General features: G+C 39.7%; 1 protein-coding gene across 4 annotated transcripts; it reads left to right on the top strand.

The window, feature by feature from the left end:
- Positions 1–5,292: 5,292 nt before the first annotated feature.
- On the top strand, positions 5,293–18,228 carry LOC144512974 (uncharacterized). 4 transcript variants are annotated; one of them, XM_078244004.1, is made up of 11 exons: positions 6,390–6,654; positions 7,085–7,263; positions 7,343–7,482; positions 7,982–8,183; positions 8,759–9,017; positions 10,266–10,307; positions 10,387–10,466; positions 10,572–10,766; positions 11,334–11,433; positions 14,349–16,205; positions 17,178–18,228. In XM_078244004.1, the coding sequence occupies exons 3-11, from the start codon at positions 7,391–7,393 to the stop codon at positions 17,183–17,185; spliced, it is 2,835 nt and encodes a 944-aa protein (XP_078100130.1). In that variant the 5' UTR covers positions 6,390–6,654; positions 7,085–7,263; positions 7,343–7,390; the 3' UTR covers positions 17,186–18,228. The 4 variants fall into 4 exon arrangements, with proteins under 4 accessions (XP_078100128.1, XP_078100130.1, XP_078100129.1 ...); XM_078244003.1 differs by having other exon boundaries at positions 7,085–7,272; XM_078244002.1 differs by lacking the exons at positions 6,390–6,654; positions 7,085–7,263 and adding an exon at positions 5,293–5,384.
- The last annotated feature ends 3,752 nt before the right edge of the window (positions 18,229–21,980 follow it).

The following is a 21,980-nucleotide window of genomic DNA, read 5'->3' as shown; positions in this document are numbered from 1 at the left end:
TGAAAGAATGTAGCTAAGTAGCGTCTACAGAAATAAAGAGACGACGGGTGTCAGGCGATACCTACCCGAGGGGGCCGCGGCAACTGTCGCCATGTTGATGATGTCTCCGCGTAATCTCAGGCACTCCGAAAATCGACACTTTTTGTGTTTGTCACAGACGAGAGCCTGTTGAATTGACAGCGGCTGTCATGTCTTCCTCCCTCCCTCCGCCCTACGCCACCAGCAGCACGACGACGACACCCAGGAGCATAAAAAAGAACAAGAAAGGCGAAGGCACGTACACACCGGTGAGCGACCGACCGACCGAGGTTGAGGCTTTTTTTTTATCGCTTCAGCGGCAACAGCCACCCATCATCATCCCCTGGAAACCAGTGGTGCCCAAACTGAGGGCCTGGGGCCACATGGGGTCCTTGAACTGTGGTGAAATGGCTCCATGCTAATCTAGGATTTAATGTCCTATTGTATTATAGCTGCCTCATTACTTCCATATTACACAACTAATACTAGACCAACACCTTATAAGTGCCCTGCTAGGGTCAAACACTTCTCAAATGGGAAACAGCCTATATGTACAAACTGTAGCCTAAGTGTAATTGGGCTTGCTGACGTCGAAGTCCCACCACCCCTGAATGGGTCTCAATCAGTCTGAATGAGTCTGGGCGTGTCATTGCCAGATGTGTCTAGCCTATCGCTTGTAATCAATCCCATTAATAGAGAACACCTGGTTTACCAGAAAAATAAATAAACCTTTTTTCTTTTTTTCTTTTCTCACCTCCTCCGGTGGTTTAATTATCAAACATCTGTAAATGTTATGGATATGAAACATTTTCACAGGAAGTGAACCTGAGGGCTATTCCCCCCCCCCCAGCACGTCGGAGTTGCTAATATTTTAAGCCCATTTTTTTTTCACGCCGTGGAGGTTATTCTCGTTCATTTTATTCGTTTGGAAATGAAGAGAAATGTACCCCTTGTGCTAAGACAGTCCATAACTGAGCTACAGTATCGTCAGCCAATTAGAAACAGCACCAGTGAAATGGTAGCCTCCGTGAAGTTAAGACTACATTTCTGTGTATTAAAACGATATTTATATACGATATAAGAGGGATATACCTTTTAAATAGCCTATATAGGCTATATGTTATACTGTGGTGTGGGCATATCATAAGCCCAATTAGCGGATAAATATTAAAGCTAGAATATGAGAAAATATTACAAATTCCTAGGCTGTACGTTGTTTATATGGCATCTAATTCACACAAAAGCCATCAGGGTGCTTAAGTTATGAAAAAAAACACAAATCCGACTATATTTCAGCTGAAGTGAACTATCGTATCAACAAGGCTGTGATACCTTTCTCCAAAGAGCTGGATACTCACCACCATTACGGTGCCCAGAGGGTGGGGACCCTGATAGTAGATCCCATATCCGAAAGAATAATCCTTTATTTAAGCGGATAGCCTGTCAATTTCAGATTTAAACGCGTACGACACGTGAAATCCCGTTTGAGTGTTGATGGATTATCATTTAATAAGCGCTCCTTTGATTTTTTTTTTCAGCCGCCCTTGCTTGCCATGATAAAATCAATCCGGGCTTCCGGTTGGTTAGGCTTCATCACAGGCTGGGAATGGATGTCCTTAAAGCTGTGACTGTCGCAAATTGGCCTGAATGTAGGCTACACTGCACTTCCAGAAAAATCCCAATTGACGGAGAGGGACAGCAACCTGTTGTTAGTTGTTATAGGACAGACATAAATTACATGAAACCTTCGTATTATTATTTGTAAGGCAGATTGGATAAGGAATAGCCTACTTAATATTTAATTGTATTCATTTATAATTATTTAGATTAGGCTATGGTTTTATTTTGGTAGCTGATTGTCCTATCACTTCCTTACATTTTTGTATCCTTAGTTATAAGTTTCATCCTTTATATAAAATCACTGTTCTTATTCAGTTTCATTTAAAAGTTGCCTACATTAGACCCACAGCTATATTACAGTTGTTTTGTTACAGAGAATAGCGTACATTGCTTTATACAAGCTCTTTCAGCATTTATAAGCTACGTGAAATAATGGAAATCAAACCTATTATTATTTCATTTCTATAAGATTCAATTCAATTCAATTCAAATAACTTTATAGGTCCCTGATGGGCAATTAAGACACACAAAGAGTACATAAAAGGACAGTTCACAGACAAGGTACAAATAGCCTACGAATAAATATTTAAATAAATACATGGTAATGCATTGCATAATGCTGTGCATTCTAAAGTTCTAATCTGTAGATATTGTATTGGCATCACAAACAATGTGAACTTTATAGACTACTGACGATTTGGCTTACATGAAGGCGGATATTGAGGTGTCAGGCAGCTGGCATGTGCTCACGTGGAGAAGAAATTGGGGTGCAGACATTAGTATACTGTACTCCCTCAGTTTTTTTTCTTCTTGTCAATTCATGCCATCTGCTGGACAGTCTGTAAAGTTACACCCTAACATGGTTACACAACGCCTACATTATGGAATAAAGGTTGTTCTCTTCTGTAGTTGGGAGTAGAATCGAGCTCTGTGAAATGGTCACAGGAATTTATAGAAAACACAGAAGGTGGACAAACTGTTACCTCCACACAGCCACCAATATAAACAAATATATAGATACTTTACATGAAGTTATTGCATAGTTGAGTGATCCGAAATATGTAGATTAGATTTTGGAAGTGAAAAAGAAGCTAAACAGAGACACAGTCAGTAGAGGTGGACACACCCGTAAGCTTGATGTAGTGTGTCACTCTCACATGGGCCCTCGTGGTTTCACTTCATCATTTGAACATAATAGACAACTCCTACACACTTTTACAAGCAGGCCTGTCTGGAGTTCTCATGTATTGTTTACTGCTTTCCTAATTCAAATCGCTCTAACAAAGTCTTCTGGTTGTCAGAGCTGCACAAACCCATAGAGGACAGATGTTTAATGGGTCTATAAGAATTTTACAAAGCATTCTAACTATATATACCACTTTAAAATAGGTCCTTGTAACTGTACAGTAGCAAATTAAGCCTTCAAACACTCTGGTTTGACAGCCAGTGTACTTGCAATAGTGTAGTCAACCCAAATTATACAACTTTGACTGCATGTGTGTGCACGCTCAACTCTAAGAAAATGAGATTTAAGGACATCACTTGAAAATGTTAAATGAATATTAATGGTTTATAGTCAGCAGAATTAAAATATAAAATACTGCTAAGAACACATTTAGAGCTGTAATATATACAATGTTTCCCTGGTTATATTCCACCAGTTAAACAATGTTTCCAAAGCTGAGTACAGCTTCTTAGCAGCCATCTGTGAATTTGCTGCATGTTTCATTAGAAGCCAAGTGATGAATTTAGAAGCCTTAGTCAAACAGTGGGAGGTCAGAATTAGGTTGTATGTCTAAGGAATGCTTCCATTCGGCATTTGACGTATTTAGCCCTTTGTTTCTGGCGGTTGGAAAACAGCAAACACACACAGTTGAAGAGTTTGTGTATGTTCAGACTAAATGTAGATTGTGCAGTACACATACAAGTTTACATAATCCTACAGATGAATGTAAACATTGAATGCTGGGTAAAAGGATAACACAGGGAAATTAATTCATATTGTTGCCATTTTGATTTCCTTTGACAGAAAAAATACAGCTTGTCAGTGTCACGCCATCGCACTTAGCTGGTCCCTGGTGGTGGGTAGCTTGCTATAGGCCTGAGCTAAATCTATCCCTGTTCTCAAGTGGATGCATTTGTCGGGGCCGTCTTCCATTTCACAACATGATAAGTGATGAGACAGAGAGACAGACTGGATGGTGTGACTAACAGGCTTTCTGTTCATCTGTTAGTCATCAAAAGAAGTTCATTAACCTAGACAGTTACACTGAGATCTGTTTACTGCAGCCAGCTACGGTAGAATCCCACTAACAGACTTCACAATGAGATTACAAGATTACAGCGTGAACATGTGTTCCTTGTGCTTAATTTGATGAAAACTCCCACTTAACTACCTGCTATACTGCTCACTTACTGTATGCAGATGAATCAATAGCTTTGCATGACACTACTGCAGTCTTCCCCATAGCTTGAACAACTTTATTTTCAAGTTAACTGACTTAATCACTAAACAAAAAATGAAAAGCCCATAACTTATCTTTCTTTGAAATTCTTTATTTTCAAGTTAACTGACTTAATAACTATACTATACAATATCTATATCTCTATATGGTTGCAAGCTAAAAAAAATAAAATAAAAAAATAACGCGATTACATGATCCATACTTCTCAGATAGTTTTATTTGAATACATTGTTTTGGGCCTGAAGAGGTCAAATTAGCCAGTGGTTCACAAGAAGAAGAAAAAAAAGTAATTAATGTTATTGTCTTGACCCCTTAAATGTATATCATGACCACTTATGTCCCAACACCCAGGTTTGGGACGTTTATCTGTGTTTTAAGCCCCCAACATCTCCTTCCAGGCAGCTCTGCCTAGGATTAGGCAATGGTTATGGTTAGGGTTAAGGTTAGGGTTAGGTGCCTTGAAGTCAACGGTCGCAGCGCTGCCTGGAAGGAGATGTTGGGGGCTTAAAACACCATTGAGCGTTTGGCACCACTGTTTTAATGCATTCCAGGCGTTATTTTTTGGTCTACACCCCTCCCACAACTTGCCTCAACTACTTCTACTCAATTAGTAATTTGTTACGTTTCGTTACAGAAAACATAGCTCAAATCACAGACGTTAACATGAACATTTTGCTTGTTTAAACAAGAAGGTGGAGAGAAGGAATAGTGACAGACAGAGCTGAGCAGGAGCAAAAGAGTAGGATTTTCCAGTGGAGCAAAAGCCGTCTTGTGCAAAACTGAAAGGCCGATATTGGCTGCATTTAATTCTGGAGGATATATTTCTGCTGCCTCTTTGATACATTTCTTGGTCTAAAATTGTTGATTCAGTGATGTAATTGTGCTGAAATGACTTGTATTTGCATGCTATACAGTATGATGGACTATAATATAGCTGATCAGCAATGTTTATGCCAGATCGTATAGAGAGGATCAGTAGTTTACATAGATTACAGGCCTTTTTACAAACTGAGTGGTACAGTATACTCTTTTAACATTGATGTGATTTTGGGAAGAGCTTTTCAAATTGCAGACTGGTTCACCAGGTTACCAGGCACATGTCAAACACAGACATGCAAAGTGATGTCACATGACTGGGCAGGGCCAATAGGTGTGGTAGCTTGTCTGCTAAACAGGGATTACATGGGCACAGACCTCTCTCTTCCTCAACATCCCTCCTCCTACCACTTCATAATACAGAAGAGAAAGTTGAAAGAGAATGGGAAGAATCTGTAGAGACAGGTACGTGTTAAATGGCTATTGCATTTGCATTTATAATCAATTAAGAGTTTCTGAATGTTGTTAGAACAGAGAGACGCAGCCTTTTTAAAGCACTAATCCCTCTTACTCAAGACACAGTGTAAGCTTATTTGGAACTGAGCATTACTGCTTGAACAACATGGCTGAAACAGACGGGGGCTGCATGGATCTTGTCCTGTATGAGAACAGATACATTGTCTGTAGATAAAAATGGCTTTTTTTTTATGGCTTTATTGTAGTTTTAATTTAATAGATGTTAACTATGACAGCATACTGTACCATTTCTGCTCTTTTCTTCCTTCTGAATAAGCTGAGGAATCCTGTGTTGTCCTTCGGTTTCTTTTCCTTCTTTGGCAGGTCTATGTAACAAATAAAAGATCTTGATCGGTATGAAGCAGAAAGGCTAATATAAAACTGAGACTGTGAATGAATGTGTTACCCTGTATCGGACCAAGCTCAGTTTATCAGAAAAATATGAAAATAATTTTTGTCAACAGACCAATGATCCTTGTGTTGATATAGTCTACTGTACTTTTGGAAGAAACTATATATTAATGTAGCTTACTTTAATACTTGTATTTAGCATGAATAGTAAGAAAAAGGAATAGGAACAAATACATGAATACATTAACGAGAAAAAAAATAGTCAATTAACAGCTAAATAATAGGCTAATAAATGATTACAGCTGTGTGCATTTCATAATGTAAGACTGACAAATGTAACATTCATTTTAAATGTAGCTGGGATACTATGCATTCAATCAACAAGTGAATATATCATTTAATATGTACGTTAGGTTGGTTTATTGGTATTTTCCTCCATGGATGTGCGTGACAATGGCACGCACGTGTTGATGAACAGATACACGTAGCTGTTTTGTTTGCACGCTCCGGTGAACTCCTAGTTTAAAATACACAGAGGGCGTTGGCTTTAATCAAACTGTTTAAAGAGGATGTTCCTGTGTAGCGTTAAAGAAGCACAGAAGGTCAAAGGTGAAGACAGAGAGTGGTTAAAAACTCCTGGAGGGAGGAGGCGAGGAGTGTCCTCCTACTTCATCGTCACAGCGCCGTCTCGGCTGTTGGAAGTTGCTCCGTAATTGTCAGGGAAACCCAGCAGAAGTTGCGAACGTTGACATTCGTGGTTGTAGGCTAATTAAGGTTTCAACACTTTGGATATTTTTCTCTTCCATGTGGAAACATTTCGCTTGTTGGATTTGGACGGTCATGATGTTTCACGTTTGAGACTTTTCAGGTAACCGTTGTCATTTGACGCAATATTTATTTGCCTAAGAGCTTGGCATTTCATAGGCTTGGAACGTGAATGCATAGCATATCCTTCAACGTTGAAAATAAAATGCAAGGGTTTATTTGGACCAATACTAAAAACAAAGATGTGGCACTCAGGTTTACTATTATAGTGGACGGGTTCCGTTCAGCAGAGCAATAGCTTTTTTTTTTAGTTTTTTATTTGAGTAGACGGTGAATTAGAGCTGATCGATGATAACTCTTAGTCAGTGATTGATAATTGTTTAGTCTTAAAAATAAAGTTTGAAGCAAAGAGCCAGTGAGTCCTCACAAAAGTGAACATTTTCTGTTTTTATTCATCTTCTATGATTGCAAACTGAATATATTTGGGTTTTAAACTGTTGGTTGGACGAAACAAACTTTTTTTCTCCCTACAGTGAGGTTTACAGATCTATCTATGGGAGTTAGAGTCAGGCCTTCAAATCTCATCCTTCGTTTTAGAGCCGCTGTTAGACATTTCACACTGGCACCAACAGTCAGGAAACCCTGTCATTGACTGCATGGTGTTCCTGCAACGATGGCTTGAACACCCTCAACTCTCTTAGACATCATTTGGGTGTGTGAGGTAATATGAGCTAGGCTATGTTTTTCTGACACTGAAAAATGTAATTATTGAAATATTCTTTACTTTTCAGGCGGTTTACCTGACATTGGGAACAGATTCAGATCTGGAGAGGCTTGAGATGGATGAGCAGGCGAATCCATTGGAGAGAGACCACTCTCTGTCTGTGGTTCTGCCAGGGGGGGTGGAGAAGAATGCCACAGTGCATGGAAGGTAGGACATATTACAAGCTTTTTTTTCCTAGGCTGTATATAGATTTTGTACAGTTTTCACAGGTAAAGTTCCATGACCATAGGCATCTTTAATTCTTAAATTGGATGTTAATGCCACTGGTTTATGCCCTGGACCTGTCTTGGTCCAATGCTAGTTTAGAGTGCATTATGGGAAATGTAGGATCCAGTGTATTTGGAGCTTGACCCATATTAGAGGCTAAAATCAGGATCTCGGCCTCATCTGCTTTTTTCATCTTTTTTTAACCTTGTCTTGGCCTCAGCCACTATTAGATATTGAGTGTGCAGATGGACAGATCTCTGTTGTTCTTAAAGAAAATCCTGTAGAAAGATATTTAAATCTCTCTGGAACATAGTTTTATGATAAGCTTGCACCTTTTATACAATAACTTGAAGTGTGAATTTCCTGACATTAGAGAATCACAAGCTATAGTTTTTTTTATGGTCATTTCTTTTCTTTGAATTTTTCTCCTCCTTAATAGTAAACCAGTGATGGACCTACTGGTGACCCTCTGTGCAAGTTACCATCTGAATCCATCAGACTACACTGTTGAGGTTCTCTCGCCCAACAAGAACAACATCAGCTTCAAACCAAACTCTCCTATTGGCTCACTGGAGGCGGAGAAGATTGTTCTGAAGCCCAGAGGGATGGAGGAAAAGATCAGGAGGCCGTACATGCCTGAGGTAAAAAAGACAGAATAATGGCATAATTTAAACCATACCTAATGGGAAATCTATATTTATTTTGGTATATTTTAAGTAGACTTTCATTTCACAGTTGTATAAGATAAATAGAAGTTAGTTAGTTTTATTTTATTTCTGTGTCATGTCAAACATTTGCCCCCATCCCATATGGGATTACAAGACATCACCATTCTATTTAACATACATCTTCTGAACTCGCATATGCAAATCATGTGGAGAAATACATGAATTATTTCGAAGAAACAACTCGCACTCCAAACCAATTCTTCTGTGCAGGTGCGTTTGGACGATAACATCAACTTAGAAACAAAGGAAAAAATTGAGATACTGTTGATGATAGTCCGGAGGGACCGAAACGTTAGTTTTTCTAAATAAAAGGTGTTGCTATAGCGAGAGCAGAGTGCAAGATTTTTTTCCTTTTCTCCTGAGAAATACATGAATAACAGGAAGAAGAAAAAAATGAAGGGAAATATGAAAAAAGACCAAGACCGTATACAAACAAATCCTCTCGGTAAAGAGCTTCTTTTTTTCAAGTAGAAAACGTTTCTTTGCAGGCATCTGTGCGTCTGTTGATCAACTACAATAAGTCCCACAAGGCCGTGGTGCGGGTGAATCCCAGAGTGCCCCTCGAGATGCTGCTGCCAGTCATGTGTGACAAGTGCGAGTTTCAAGTAGAAACAACCGTCTTACTGAGAGACTCTCAGTGCCAAGAGCCGCTGGACCTGACCAAGACCTTAAATGAGCACGGACTGAGGGAAGTGTTTGCCAGAGACACAGCTGGCCACCAACACAAACCCACGACACCTGAAGCAGGTATGTTAGAGGACACATTGATATGAAAGCTTCTGTTCCCATACACAATACCATGAATATCTATCTATCTATCTATCTATCTATCTATCTATCTATCTATCTATCTATCTATCTATCTATCTATCTATCTATCTATCTATCTATCTATCTATCTATCTATCTATCATGGAGTGAAATGGAAGAGTGTGTGAGAGTGTGTGAGAGTGTGTGAGAGTGTGTGAGAGTGTGTGAGAGTGTGTCTCTATCTATCTATCTATCTCCTCGCATATTTCCTTTTCACTCCATTATAGACAGAATACGAGAGAGAGAGAGAGAGATATCTATCTATCTATCTATCTATCTATCTATCTATCTATCTATCTATCTATCTATCTATCTATCTATCTATCTATCTATCTATCTATCTATCTATCTATCTATCTATCTATCTCTCTCTCTCTCTCTCTCTCTCTCTCTCTCTCTCTATCATTAAAAATAAATAAAAAGGGTTCTCCAATGTTTTCTCAGTTAGCCTTTTAAAATGATATCAGATTAGTAAACAGAATGGGCCTTTGGAACATTGGATGAATGGTTGCTGATAATAGGCCATGTAGATATTGCATTAAAGATCAGCCACTTCTTTCTACAACAGTCGAGAACCCTTTTGCAATTATGTAAGCACATAATGTAATCTGAAAACTGCTGCCCTGATTAAAAAAAATAATGCAACTGATCTCAGCTGGTATTCTGTCTATAATGGAGTGGAATGGAAATTTCTAAGTGACCCCAAACTTTTGACCGGCTGCACAATTAATCTCAATATTATCGAAATCGCAATATGGATTATTGCAATATCCAAACCGCAGGGGTTTGCGCCATATTTGTTAAAGGCAAAATATGTGTTAAACTACAAATCGTATCCTACAGACTAAAGGAAAAAAAAAAAACTTTATTCGATTACAGATCCTCGCAAAAATCACACTATAATCATTTCCATTTTTTTAAAATGTAATATTGTTCAATGAAAATTAGAATAATGATACAAATGATACAGTTACATATTGTTCTCATATCGTGCAGCCCTAGCTTTTAGCTTAATTTTGTAATTGTGGTGCTCTGACAAAACAGAGGTCATCATAGATTATTTGAGATTTATTTGTGTGTATAGATAGATAGATAGATAGATAGATAGATAGATAGATAGATAGATCGATCTGTCAATACTGTTCAATCTGACCTGATAATGGTTTTGTTTTCTGTCTGAAACAGCTGTCACGCCAACAGCGGTCATCCCACCACCTCCATTACAGGGTAACACATTCATTCACAGTCTCAGTTTTATTTAGCCTTTCTGCTTCATACCGATCAAGATCTTTTATTTGTTACATAGACCTGCCAAAGAAGGAAAAGAAACCGAAGGACAACACAGGATTCCTCAGCTTATTCAGAAGGAAGAAAAGAGCAGAAATGGTACAGTATGCTGTCAGCTTGTGGGAGCTGTGTGACTCTACACTGTATTTTCGTAAACCTTCTCTTCGCTTGGGAACAAATATTTTTCATTTCTCTCTTTTGTAGGAAGGGGCAAGGAGTGCCCCAGCTTCTCCTGGGTGCAACAAACCAGTGGGAGTCAGTATGAATGCGCAGGGTGTTTCCACTTCTACCACCCTGCCAACAGATATGCCCAAGAAGAGACGAGCCCCTCAGCCGCCCATGGGTGCATCCCAGAGCATCCCAAACAACCTCGCCACCTGTCACGTAGGAGGATCACAGGTGGGTTGGCGGTAGGGAGTGAAGTCTTCTATTCTTGTTGTTGTTGTTTTTCCTCTTTTTTTCCTACCTCCTCTTTCCATTTCTGTTTACAAATCTAGGCTAAAGACACATTTTTATTTACTGGCCTTTTTAACACACAAATCTCTCAATTTGTTATCATGTCTATAATTCTGTAATTTGGTAATTGCCTCTTGTTGTTGTCGTCGTTGGGATGTTCTTTTTGTGTTTTTTCTTTCTATTTTTTCTTTTTACATTTTAATGTTCCTGTATACAGCACCTTAGTGCTTCTTTTGTACAACACTTTGGTCAGCTTAAGCTGTGTTTTGAATGTGCTCAAGAAATATTTACTTACTTACTTACCTCACTTCCACCAAGGCAAGGTTGGTCTATTAGTCAGCAGAATATCTCAAACACTATATAATAGATTTCAATAAAATCAGATGGAAAATTAGAGCATGGGGGGGGGGGGGGATTTGTTTTTGGTATTTATAACTCTCAATGTCTGTCAAACCATGAAAAAACACTGGTATAAATGTGATGTCACCTAAAGTCATTGTCTCTCTGTAGAGGTCTGCAGAATCCACCTTAAGGAGTACCAAGAGGAGGGCCCCACCCCCTCCCTGTGCAAACAGCCAGCAGGAGCTGCAGGCCCACGCAGAGGTTAAAGGTAAAACCTTTGCTGATGATTGATGACCCTTGACCTTCAGTGATTGAGATTTAAAAGAAGGGCTACTGGATGCTAGGGCTGGGTATTGCTCAAAAATCCTTGTCTCTGTGTGTTACGTAAAGTTTTCCCTGCCTGTCTCTACGACGTGTAATGCTAGACAGCCAATCACAGACATTAGATCTTGACAGAAGCATGCTGCATGCTTATTGTCTCACTGTTGCTGTGCAATTTACTCCTTCGGTATTGAGATTTGGTATTGAATGACGAGGCATTTTTCGATACTCGATACTTTAGAGGCAATTCAGTCGGTGCCTAAAAAGTATTGAACTCGGTACCCAGCCCTACTGGATCCTGTGCTGGACACATTTTAATTTCAGTACGATTGGCTATTTAAAGGTAAACATTAGGGTCAGTACCATTTTGATAATAGTCAATGCAGAGTTCAAATTGACTGTCCTAATGCAGGGTGATCCCACAGGTGCGCTTTCTGTTTATTTTGCCATCTACTGGTGATTGTGAAGCCAGCATCATTGAAATAGCAGAGGATATGAAATATGCTGGTAGGATAATCCCAATTGACCTTTTACAGTATTTCAGTGGAAATCAAATGGGTTTAGAGTGGGGCGAATTCTTGTATCTGCCAAATCCTCACGGCTTCAGCCAGTGTCACGCGAGGTCAAGAGAGATTGAAGTTAAATCAAGATTAAAATGTCAACGCGGATACCCTCAAACAAGAAGATTTAGCAGTTAAATCCAGCGCAAACCGCAGCTTTCATCAGTCGAAACAATTTAACCCTGTTCAGGGCAATTAAAGTGACCCGGTGAGCCTCGTTCATAGAACACACTGGCTTCAGTCTGTTCCAAGATAATTCCCTCTATTGTCCAAGTTTTCATTCCCGTGCATTAGTCTCTGATACACTTTCCCCACCTGGGTTCAGATTTTCTCTTTCTACTGATTTGCTTTCACGACCTGAATGGACAATGACCGTTCTTTTTAATTCGACGTAGGTTATTAGTGATCTGCAATTATGTGGGTAACACTTTATTGTGCACTCGGGCGGCACAGGTTTAAAAAAAAAAAAAAAAAGGCAAAGTGAAAGAAAAGAGAACAAGTTAAGTCTAAACTTTTAGTGTACCAATTATCTGACTTAATTGCCCTCCGCATTGTCAGTGTCTTAGTTCACTCCCTTGATTTCTTTTAGCCATGATAGTGCAACACACTGCTGAGTTGGTATTAATCCTCGGCTAAAAAAACCAACTCCCAGCCAAGAGTTGATGATCACATTCTTGATCTTGTCCTCCCACACTTACATAATCATTGTCTGTGGAAGTTCGAAATAGCATTTTCACATTAGACCAGAGATCTTCAACAGGGGGTCCGTGAGCCCTAGGGGGTCCTTACAGTCACTGCAGGGGGGGGGCTCCCAAATTATTGTCAATTTTTGAAAGCTTTTTCAAACATTAAAAGGTCATAGTTCCAACATATTATTAGCAAATGTATAACTCCCCACTGATGATAGGCTTACTGGCCTATAGGTAAGGTAGTCACTAAGATAGCCACACACACATAGTTAATCCTAAGGGTTCACTGTGCTACACACTGTGTAACATTTAAAAGATGATTTAAAAAGTTATGCCAATAATTTATTATTTGAATAGCTTGGTATTCTATGCAAAGAAGGTATAAAGGCTTTAGGCCGCCCTACACGTTATTGTAGGCCCAGTTTAATAAGCAACTTCATTTTATACAATATATGTAGTAGGGGGTCCCTGCTCTCTCTCTATTTCAGTTAAGGGGTCTTTGGCTTAAAAACCTTGAAGACCCCTGTATTAGACGTAATATTTTATCGTTGTTTTCATACGTGATACTTTCTTACCAAACTGGCTTTTGCATCAGTATGGGGCTTCCCTGTAAACTGAGTTGTGACTGAGCCTTTTTCTCCTCCCTGCTTACAGACTCTGTGTTACCTGAAGGGGGTGATTGAGGGCTGCTGCTGCTGTCTCCTTTTCCTCTCCTCCTTCCACCATCCCTATTCCTCCTCTCTGTCCTCCTCCTGCATTGGCCTCTTCTTCCTCCTTCCCATCTTAGTGGCTTTAATGGATGTCTGTCACTGTTGCCTGCTGCACTTAAATGCTATTTATTTGTCCTGTTTTTATTTTGTCTGCGTATTCTGCTCATCCTTTTGTCATTTCTTTGGGAAATTCTTTTCGTTTTTGTCCTTTTTTGTATGTTTTCCTTTCAATGGATTAGACTTTGTAAACTAACTGCTGTGCCTTTTACTTTAAAATCAGAAACCAGATCAACATTAGTATTTGTTAAATGAATCAACTCTTTTGATATAAGCAATTCTAATTTTTCCAGACCCCTTTGTAAAATGATAAATATTCTCTTTCCCAAAATTGTTTTGTTATATGCTCATTTCTTTCTTTACTATACAGTTCTACCTATTGTATGTTAATGTTTTAAATATATTTATCTTTCCTTATGACTATGATTTACTTCTAATGATTTATTTAGACATAATGCTTTTTTTTCAAAATGTAATGTTTTACAATTTTATATGCAAGGTTTAGTCATAATTAATTAGTATTTCTCTTATTTAAATAAAATTGGGAGCAATTTAACTCTAATAACTTTTCATTTTAAAAATGTTTTTAGGTCTTAAAGGGTTGAGGTTATAAAAAGAGAAGTTGAATTAACTCTGAGAATTGAGTCAATTGTCCTTTTGTTACCTGTTTCTTATGTGTTTGGGGTATTTCAAGATAAATATTGCAGTTTATGGTGCAGAACTTCTATTGGAAATATAGCAATTTATTCAAAGGTACATTTCTTAAAGTTTCCTGTGAGGTTTCAACATTTTAAGACTTCATTAAAACCCTTAATTTGAATAATTCAGCCTTTCCTGTTTCTCCAGGGACTGTAGATTCCCTAAACACTGTGGAGGAGCTGAGTGAAACCGATGAGTCACACTCAAACCTATCACTCCCCTCATCTTCATCACCCCATCCGTCGCATTCACGGTCATTCTCATCCTCCTCACGTCCATCATTTGCTCATCTGCATAAAGTGGCTGATTCATATCTCCCTTCGTTTCGAGGGAAAGACTTATCTGACGCCCGCTGTGCTCTTGCTAAAGTCCTGACGTCCTCCATTTCCAAAGGAACCCTGACCAAACGTTTGAGGAACTCTGCCACCTTCCCAAAATCCTACAGTGGCTCTTCCTTTATGTCCATGACTCAGAGGTATTCTGATAACGGGGGTTTCTGTGCAGAACCTGAATCTGTTCTAACATCCAACCTCCCTACTGCGCATGAGTGGGAGGATCCCGCAGAGAGGAAAGGAATGACCACGTTCAAAGTGGTCCCCTTGAATAAACCGCAGTCCCATAATGCAGCACTCACCCCAGACCAGATAACAGTAGAAGATGACCCTGAGAGAGAAGCTTCTCCTGAGGTCGGGAGAAATCTAACCGAGACTGAGGAGGATCCATGTTCTCCTGACACATCAGAGACTGAAGCACCTTTGCAGAGTCCAGAACCTTTTTCTGAGGACAGATCAGAGACTGAAACACCTTTGCAGAGTCCAGAACCCTCTTCTGAGGACAGATCAGAGACTGAAGCACCTTTGCAGAATCCAGAACCCTCTTCTGAGGACAGATCAGAGACTGAAGCACCTTTGCAGAGTCCAGAACCTTTTTCTGAGGACAGATCAGAGACTGAAGCACCTTTGCAGAATCCAGAACCCTCTTCTGAGGACAGATCAGAGACTGAAGCACCTTTGCAGAGTCCAGAACCCTCTTCTGAGGACAGATCAGAGACTGAAACACCTTTGCAGAGTCCAGAACCCTCTTCTGAGGACAGATCAGAGACTGAAACACCTTTGCAGAGTCCAGAACCCTTTTCTGAGGACAGATTAGAGACTGAAACACCTTTGCAGAGTCCAGAACTCTCTTCTGATGACAAGATAGCGACGGAAACACCTTTGCAGAGTCCAGAACCCTTTTCTGAGGACAGATCAGAGACTGAAGCACCTTTGCAGAGTCCAGAACCCTTTTCTGAGGACAGATTAGAGACTGAAACACCTTTGCAGAGTCCAGAACTCTCTTCTGATGACAAGATAGCGACGGAAACACCTTTGCAGAGTCCAGAACCCTTTTCTAAGGACAAGTCAGAGACTGAAACACCTTTGCAGAGTCCAGAACCCTTTTCTGAAGAGATTGAGGCTTCTGACAGGCCAGCTTCTCTTCCACCCCCACATGATCCAGACTGTCGAGATAGTCCAGTCTCGCCTCTTTCTGATGTTGGGGACACGGTTCAAAAGCAGACGGAAAAGGAGGAACCTGAAGTCCCATGTGAGGCATCACTAGCAGCACCGTCAGACTGCAGCGATGGAGAACTCAGCAGTGATGATCCGACCAACTCAGCGGACCAGACAGAGCGTCAGAGCCCCAGTGGACAGTCTGTCAGTACAAACGTGGACCATTGTGCTTCGTACACTGATGAGAAAGAAGTCGAGGAGGAAGTGGTACAAGAAGAGGAGAACTTTTTCCCTCCCCCTCCTCCACCTGTCTTCTTTGATGAAGACATGGAGGCCATAGAGGAGAAGAGAGAAGATACTACAGCTTCCTCTCTGCCATCCAGATTTGCACAGGCGGTAGCAATGGCCGTGCAGAGGTCCCGTCTCCAGAGTCATGGCAGAGGTTTAGGCCCTCCGGCCCCCAGTGGTCCACACAGTACACTTCCCTCATCACCCAGGTCCACATACCAATATGGTGAGTACCACTGACCAGTTATTGTTATAGTTTTAATCATTATAGCTCTAGAGTCTAGTGCTGTAGCTTTGATGTGATACAAATACACAGCAGTCCACTAACACTAAAACAAAGTCTCCAAAGAGATAATCTGCAAATTGTTGCTTATATATTATTATATACCTATATATTACCTAACGGCTTCTTACTAGAGCTGGGACAATATGCTTTTGTCTCGAATCGATTTATTCACAATACATGGGTGCCAATTAGATTTTTGGTATTGCGATTTTCATTTATTGCGATTTGATAGCATTGAAATTTTCTTTTCCTTCGTTAACAAAAACAAAAAGGCAAATGATACACTTCTAGAGACAATATATTATGGCACATTTCTCTTTCGAGGCATTTATTTCATTTGTACGGAAGTACATAACGTGTATTTTTTGCTTTCGGTCAGAAAACAGATACGATGTCTTCGCCACCAGTGGTACCGTATAAACAGAAAATATTTAGGTGAGACATTGGTTAAAAAAGAAAAGAAATAAACAATATGATTGCAAAAATCTTCGCAAAAAAAATCATGAATCCTACCGGTTTTCAATTATTTTTTTTCCGCCCCTACTTCTTACTGACGAAGGGTCCTACATTGACAAAATTTGGGTTATGACAATAACAGAACATCATAATCATGTTCTATAGAGCAGGAATAACTTTTAGTTGCATGCTTTTTATTCTTAGTGAAAGTTCACAGTACACACATAATTATTAGAAAGAAATTCTAACACAGAAAAAGAGGGATTTTTTTTTGGCTTTCTTGGCATGGATACGAGCTGACATGGAGACACTGAATGCATAATGACAAGTATATTTCTGGACATTTGATGTCTGACTGTCCATGGCTGTGTGTCCTGGGGGCCTTTTTTATTCCCTGCCTATAGAGGATAGATGTGATGTAAATATGTCTCTGTTTTGAATCTCTCTCTGCTGCAGGTGCCTGACTGGCTTCCTCACACGTCTTTGGATAGAAGTCCTTGTTTAGGGTGAGGAATCAGAGCGAAGACACCAGTCACAGCATGTGTTTAAATCCCTTAAACAAAATGTCAGCTGAATAATTTCTAAGACAAACTTATGACAACAAGCAGCTGACTTGGTTTCTATGATTTATTTTTTATTTTTATTATCTCTCTTATTTTTGTGCAAGACACTTTGTTGTCTCATTTTATGTTGGACTTTATGTTCACATGTTGAACATAAACATTTTCTGTTGTCAAGTAAGCCAAATGTACAGGACATGAGTTGTTGAACTCACAGTGTCCTGTTTTTTTTTTTCTTTACTTCCTTTTGAATTTTCATTGAAGATGTGCCAAGGCCGGACACGCTGATGTGAGAGCTTTTTAGTTTTTGTTTGTGTAAAACAAAAGAAATGATGTACTCCCAATTATATGCTTATTCTATGTTTGTGCCGGAATTATTATTATTTTTTTTCCCCCTGAGGGTGTACATTTGTATGCTTTAAGACATGAAGAATGCAGTAAAACTCATGAACTCAGTTTCAGACTGGTTTGTTGTTTAGTCACCAGGTGGCAGAAGAGCATTGTTTCTAACAAAAAAAAAAAAAAAAAAAAGAATATCCTGACAATATCCATTTGTGAGGTCTTCTTTATCATATGAGTTCTGGTGGATGTATCACAAGTGACACACTTTGTATATTTTTTAAAAGAACAAAAAACTGTAAATATTGTTTTCTAATTACTCAGCAGCATGAATGGACATAAAACCTTATTCTAATATTGAATTATCTTTAAATGTTTCCATCTCTGCCAAATCAGTTTCAAGAAATAAAAAACTGTGCCTTATACTGTATAATTAATGGGGACATGAGAATTTCCTGCATTTCCAGCAACAACAAAAAAAAAACAAAAAAAACATCCTTGGAAGCATCCGTTTTATGCCAAGCATCTCAACACCTTCCTGAATAAACTCAGTCCACTTTGCTCACATGCACACACTTTTATGTCTTTAACGGACCCATACCTCAGGGCAATACTGCATAGCTATACTTGGGTGCCAAAAGAATTCGCACTACTATACGTATTGATCCAGCCCTGGCCTTGGAGGAACTGCAAGGAGCTATGCGAGGTAGAGACCTAGCCAGAATCGCCTGTGGCTAAAGCTCCACATTTGCCAGGCCTGGACTGAGTGGGCTTGCTTCAAGACTTACTTTCTCTCTCTAACATTCCATGCTCCACCTGAGGAGAGAGAGAGAGAGAGAGATAGAGGGAGAGAAAGAGGACGGGTTGCTGGTGGATGATGGGAGGTGACCGTTGACCCTGTCGTGTTTCTGCGGCGCTCCCCCCGGAGGGGGCGCCCGGCCCTCAAGGGCACAGCCGTGTCACAATGCCGTTGTCATGGAGAATGCCATTACCGCCCCTAAGGGAGAGAGCCATGTCTAACGTTTTTTCTCTAAAGTCTGTGGAAAAAGAAACATGCTGGAGAGAAGCTCTTTTTCTGCCCAAAGCAATGATATCCAATGTAAGTGACAACTCTGGCATTATCCTTTTTAGCAGTGAAAGGTTGCATTTCAACCTGAGCAGCAAAGCTCATGAGTATGCAGACAAAAGAAAGCTGGATTTATAATGCGATGTAAAATGGAATGCTACTCTGTCATGTACATTTATGATCCAGCGCGTGGCACAAAACGCTTTCAGCACAGATGAACCTTTGAACAAAAACAGACGTCCACACAAAGAGGTTTTGTTGATTATTGTCTCAGGAGACGCGGTGGAGAGAGACGTGAACAAACATGGTATTCTGAACCGTGGAGGAAACTTGAGTCACATGAACACATCCTGGTTCAAACAAACGGATGAGGAGGCCGTGGTATGAATGCACCACCACTCAATGGATCACTCTATTCATACACACCTGAACAAACATGGATCATTTGGCCACACCTACCATGCTTTTTTTAAATCAAGCTCACGTTGTGGGTATATTATAGCCATGTATGAATATATATTTTCTACGTCCACATACTGTATAGCGTGCACTCATTTTACCAACATTTGAATCACCTTACCCGACCCATACTATAACCTCAAAATAAAATGAAAAACATATTTTTTGACAGAGAAATAGAAATTACATAATAAATAGATTCATAATAAATGATAATACATGAAAACAATAACATTGTATATTCAATAAAGAAAAGTACCATTAGACAGCTATATACCCGACTCCTTCCATTTCTTAGAAAAAAATACATACTTAAGAAAAACAGATTAGAAAACAAAAAAAGGGAGGACATTATTATTGTTATGTAGTCTAATGCATTCTGCTTATTGATATTTCCATACAAAGCATGGTAAAAAGATACATTGTTGGGTTGATACTCCCAAGGAATATTAATCATAATAATTTAGGGCACCAGGGTATTTCTATATTAAGTAAATGGCACAGAGTGGAAGTACCCACAACTGTGCAACAGCAGGACACTCCCAGTGTATTTGTAAAAAGAAAATGATGTAAGAATTTGAAATCTATTAGTTGTTGAGGAGAATTTTTTTTTCTTCTATTGTCTAGCTTGTTGCAAACTGTTTGAAAGTCAATGTCATTAGATCACCATTACAGATCTGGTGGAAAGTAAAAGACTATTAACAAATTGATTTCAATAGGAGTGCAATAAAGAAACCAGGAGTCGGTTTCACAAAGATAGACTTTGACTATGGCTTCTGCATCTGTTGCACAAAGCTGTCCAGTTCTCAACTATGTTAAGACTCATTTGCCGTGAATTCTGGATAAATTTAGAAAAAGTGATTAGTTTTTGTTCAAACCTTTTCTAAAAAAAATGTTTTTATTGAAAAAAAAACTTGATTATTCTTCATATACAGTCATACAGTAAACTATAGTGAAGTTCAATCTCTGCATTTAACCCATGCTAAGCATTAGGAGCAGTTTGACAGCCACATACCGTCCGGGGAGCAAACTTTGGGTGCAGTGTTTTGCTCAGGGACACTTTGATATGTGGCCGGAGGAGGCCAGGGGATTGAACCGCCAATCTCGTGGTTGAGGGCCGATCTCTGAGTCAAAGCCACCCAAACATGGCTGACCGAGTCAACGCGTCAAACTCGTCAGCTCTGTTCACTCCAGCAGAAAACGTTTGTTTCCTGGAAGATTTTGGAACAGTTACAAGGACGTTTTATATCATTAACGACAAACCACAAATTCATTTGGCGCCACTGGTCAGCAGTGTCTGATTGTTACCATGGAAGCATGGCCCTTACTTAGCCTGAGGTCAGGTTTAAAAAAGTCTATCTTGGATTAGACTCATTTAAATGCCAAATTAATACTGGCTTTACAATACACACTAGTCTAACATCTCTTTGTGAAACGGCCCTAGCCCTTTTACATCAAGAAGGCTCGTGGAGTTTAGAGGGAAGTTGTGAAAGTGAAGTAAGCGAAGCATTTCTTTGACAGATATATATATATATATATATAATAAAAAGTTTCCTGACAAATTGCATGGTATTAAGAAATCACTGAACCTTCTTATTCCTTTTGTCATCCCACTTATATGAGAAGACATGGATACCTTTAATACTCCACTGAGAAAAATTAAAATTCAACACTTATGACTTGGCCCACACACTGTAGCTCACTGCGAGTACACACACACACACACACACACACACACACACACACAAAACCACCAAGCTCAGATCAATAAAACAATAGCTGGCCCACACAAACAGCGGTAATACGCATTTATCATTTATTTATTCCTTCATCTCTTCATTCATCTCTATTTAGCTATCCATTAGATGCATCTGCCTTGTGGTTTAAAGATGCCCACGAGCTGGTAGAAGTCAGAATGTGATTATAAAACAGTGAGTAGGCCCGAGGCATCCCTCACTGGATCCACTGTGTCTGCATGTGTGTCAGGGGCGCACATGTGCATTGTAGACTACTAATATATGTGTGTTTACATGGCACCTCCATGCTTGGCTAGAAATAATCAATAGATGAATCACCCAAAGCAGTGTAGCTCTCCACAGGCAGTGTGGTGCAGCTTAATGCTATTCTTTCCATTCACCTTGGGAATGGCATCCATCAGGCCTCCCCCCAAAGTGAGGTACGGCTGCCTAAAACATCAGCACTGCTTGAGGGGCTGCTTGGAAAGTGATGCAGGGAGAGCACAGTTGACCTCTCACCTCCTCCATGTTTGCGCTCGCTTCCCTCCTCTTTGGCGGAGCGGCAAATCACATAGTTCCTGCCTCATTGGCATTGTCAGGCGCTTACAGTAGTGTTTATCTGCATTGTGCTTGTGGTTAACTGGTTCAAATGTTATGGAAATGATATTTACCTCTTTTTTGATCCTGTAAACTCCAAACAGGCAGGCCTTTTTTTCCCCTGGTTGAGGGAAGAAGGACTTAAAGAGGCGCTATAAATACAAACAACAGGAAAAAATAGATGTCCACAACTGAGCTGCATGGTAAAATCAATCACATTTGAAGGCTCTCTACTGCAACTGGAGCCTTTTAAATCATGATCCACTGTTGCTTGTACGCTAAAGGACATAGTGAAACATTTTTTTTTTTTTTTACACAAACCACAAAGTCAAGCCAGTTTGATTGATGATGCTTGGGAGCACTATATAAAATAAGCAACTAGGAACAAAAGCAGAAGCAGCGTTTTGATGGCTGAACATACAGTAGACGGCCCCTGTTGCTCTGTGATAGATGGTGGACAAGCCCTATCTTTCTATCATTTTTCTTCATTCATTCCTTATCA

This window comes from Sander vitreus, chromosome 24 (genome assembly GCF_031162955.1).
Source record: "Sander vitreus isolate 19-12246 chromosome 24, sanVit1, whole genome shotgun sequence".
NCBI classification, from domain to species: Eukaryota; Metazoa; Chordata; class Actinopteri; order Perciformes; family Percidae; genus Sander; species Sander vitreus.
The sequence above is the reverse complement of the archived record's forward strand: the minus strand, read 5'-3'. Positions and strand labels throughout refer to the sequence as shown.

What these genes read in the sequence shown, in the direction of transcription:
- LOC144512974 (XM_078244002.1), top strand. Translation starts at nt 7,391, where the DNA reads ATGGATGAGCAGGCGAATCCATTGGAGAGAGACCACTCTCTGTCTGTG. An exon ending in AATGCCACAGTGCATGGAAG is followed by an intron (nt 7,483 to 7,981) that starts GTAGGACATATT and finishes CCTCCTTAATAG; the next exon opens with TAAACCAGTGATGGACCTAC. An exon ending in GGAAGAAAAGAGCAGAAATG is followed by an intron (nt 10,467 to 10,571) that starts GTACAGTATGCT and finishes TCTCTTTTGTAG; the next exon opens with GAAGGGGCAAGGAGTGCCCC.